This window comes from Poecilia latipinna, unplaced genomic scaffold (assembly GCF_001443285.1).
Source record: "Poecilia latipinna isolate Pla-1442-1.1 unplaced genomic scaffold, P_latipinna-1.0 Scaffold1996, whole genome shotgun sequence".
NCBI lineage: Eukaryota > Metazoa > Chordata > Actinopteri > Cyprinodontiformes > Poeciliidae > Poecilia > Poecilia latipinna.
Window position 1 is genome coordinate 7952 of NW_015114612.1, and position 1199 is coordinate 9150.

Below are 1199 nucleotides of genomic sequence, written 5' to 3' on the forward strand. Positions count from 1 at the left end.
ATGGGAGGGGGGTCTTTTCAGCTTTTGTCAGAGCGAAGAAACTGGATTTCCACGCTCAGTTTTCTGCTTCAGCGCTTTACTAATTATAAAGTTGACTCTTCACCTCCAGGAGGAGGAGGAGGAAGAAGAGGAGGAAGAAGAGGAGGAGGAGGAGGAGGAGGAGACCTGACTGGAACCTGTTCACTGCTGAGGGGTTAAGGGGGGAAAGTGCAAAGATATTTAGAGTAAAACACAAACTGAGACACAAATAAATGAAGAAGAACGTTCTTCTCATCCAGTTCAGTTCAGTCCAGTCCAGTTCAGTAAGGCAAACTGCGGTTCCGCTGCGGGAGAGGTCTGTCTCCAGGTGTGTCCAGGTGTCCTCAGTAGATGCCCATAGCGAAGCTACGGAAGCCGAACAGCGCGTCCCGCGGCAGCAGGTCGTCCGGCGCGGCGGGGCTGCCCGGGCTGGAGGCGCAGTAGGCCGGGGAGGAGGAGGACGAGGAGCCGCCGGAGCTCCAGCAGCGGCCGGCGCTGCCGTCGCTGGCCGGGCTGGGGGCGGGCCGCAGCGGGGGCGGCTCCCCGCCGCGGCCCGCCTGCAGGTCCGCGATGCGTATGGTTTCGGACAGAGCCCAGATGTAGTTGTGCGCAAAGCGCAGAGTCTCGATCTTGGTGAGCTTGGTCTCATCCGGGAATGCGGGGAGGACGCCCCGCAGCGCGTCCAGCGCGTCGTTCAGGTTGTGCATCCGGTTCCGCTCCCGGTCGTTGGCTTTCAGCCGCCGGCTCTTCTTCACCACCTGCGCACTGACGTCGCTGCGGCCGCGGCCGCGCCGCCGCTTCTTCTGCTGCTGCGGCTGGTCGGGCGGCGGGGACGCGCCGCGCATGCTGCTGCCCCGTACGCTGTCCTCATCGTCTGTGTGCGGGAACAGGTCGCAGCTGGTGTCGGTGTCGGAGAACACGGAGTCCATCTCGGGTTCGGTTCGGTTCTGAGGAGAGAGGAGTTAGAGGCAGGTCCTGGTCGTGCGGGTGCAACTGGAGAGCGCGTGCACTGACTCACCTCACCTGCGGGATGAGGAAGTGTTGGTTCCGACCCAGCAGAACCGGGTCTGGATCAGGACTGCTGGCACGCGCCTCTGCTGCTCTGGATCAGCTCGTGAGCTTGGCACACGCCCGGCCTCAGCCCGCTTATATACCGGGCCGGACAATGACCGCCCCCCCCC

At 63.0% G+C, this 1199-nt stretch overlaps 1 protein-coding gene across 2 annotated transcripts; it reads right to left on the minus strand.

Annotated features, from left to right (window-relative positions):
* Positions 1-6: 6 nt before the first annotated feature.
* On the minus strand, positions 7-1193 carry neurog1 (neurogenin 1). Of its 2 annotated transcripts, none has more exons than XM_015016233.1 (2): positions 1044-1193; positions 7-968 (listed from the first exon to the last, which is right to left on the minus strand). In XM_015016233.1, exon 2 carries the CDS (start codon positions 945-947, stop codon positions 363-365), a length of 585 nt encoding a protein of 194 aa, XP_014871719.1. In that variant the 5' UTR covers positions 948-968; positions 1044-1193; the 3' UTR covers positions 7-362. The 2 variants fall into 2 exon arrangements, with proteins under 2 accessions (XP_014871719.1, XP_014871720.1); XM_015016234.1 differs by having other exon boundaries at positions 7-965; positions 1037-1193.
* Positions 1194-1199: the final 6 nt, after the last annotated feature.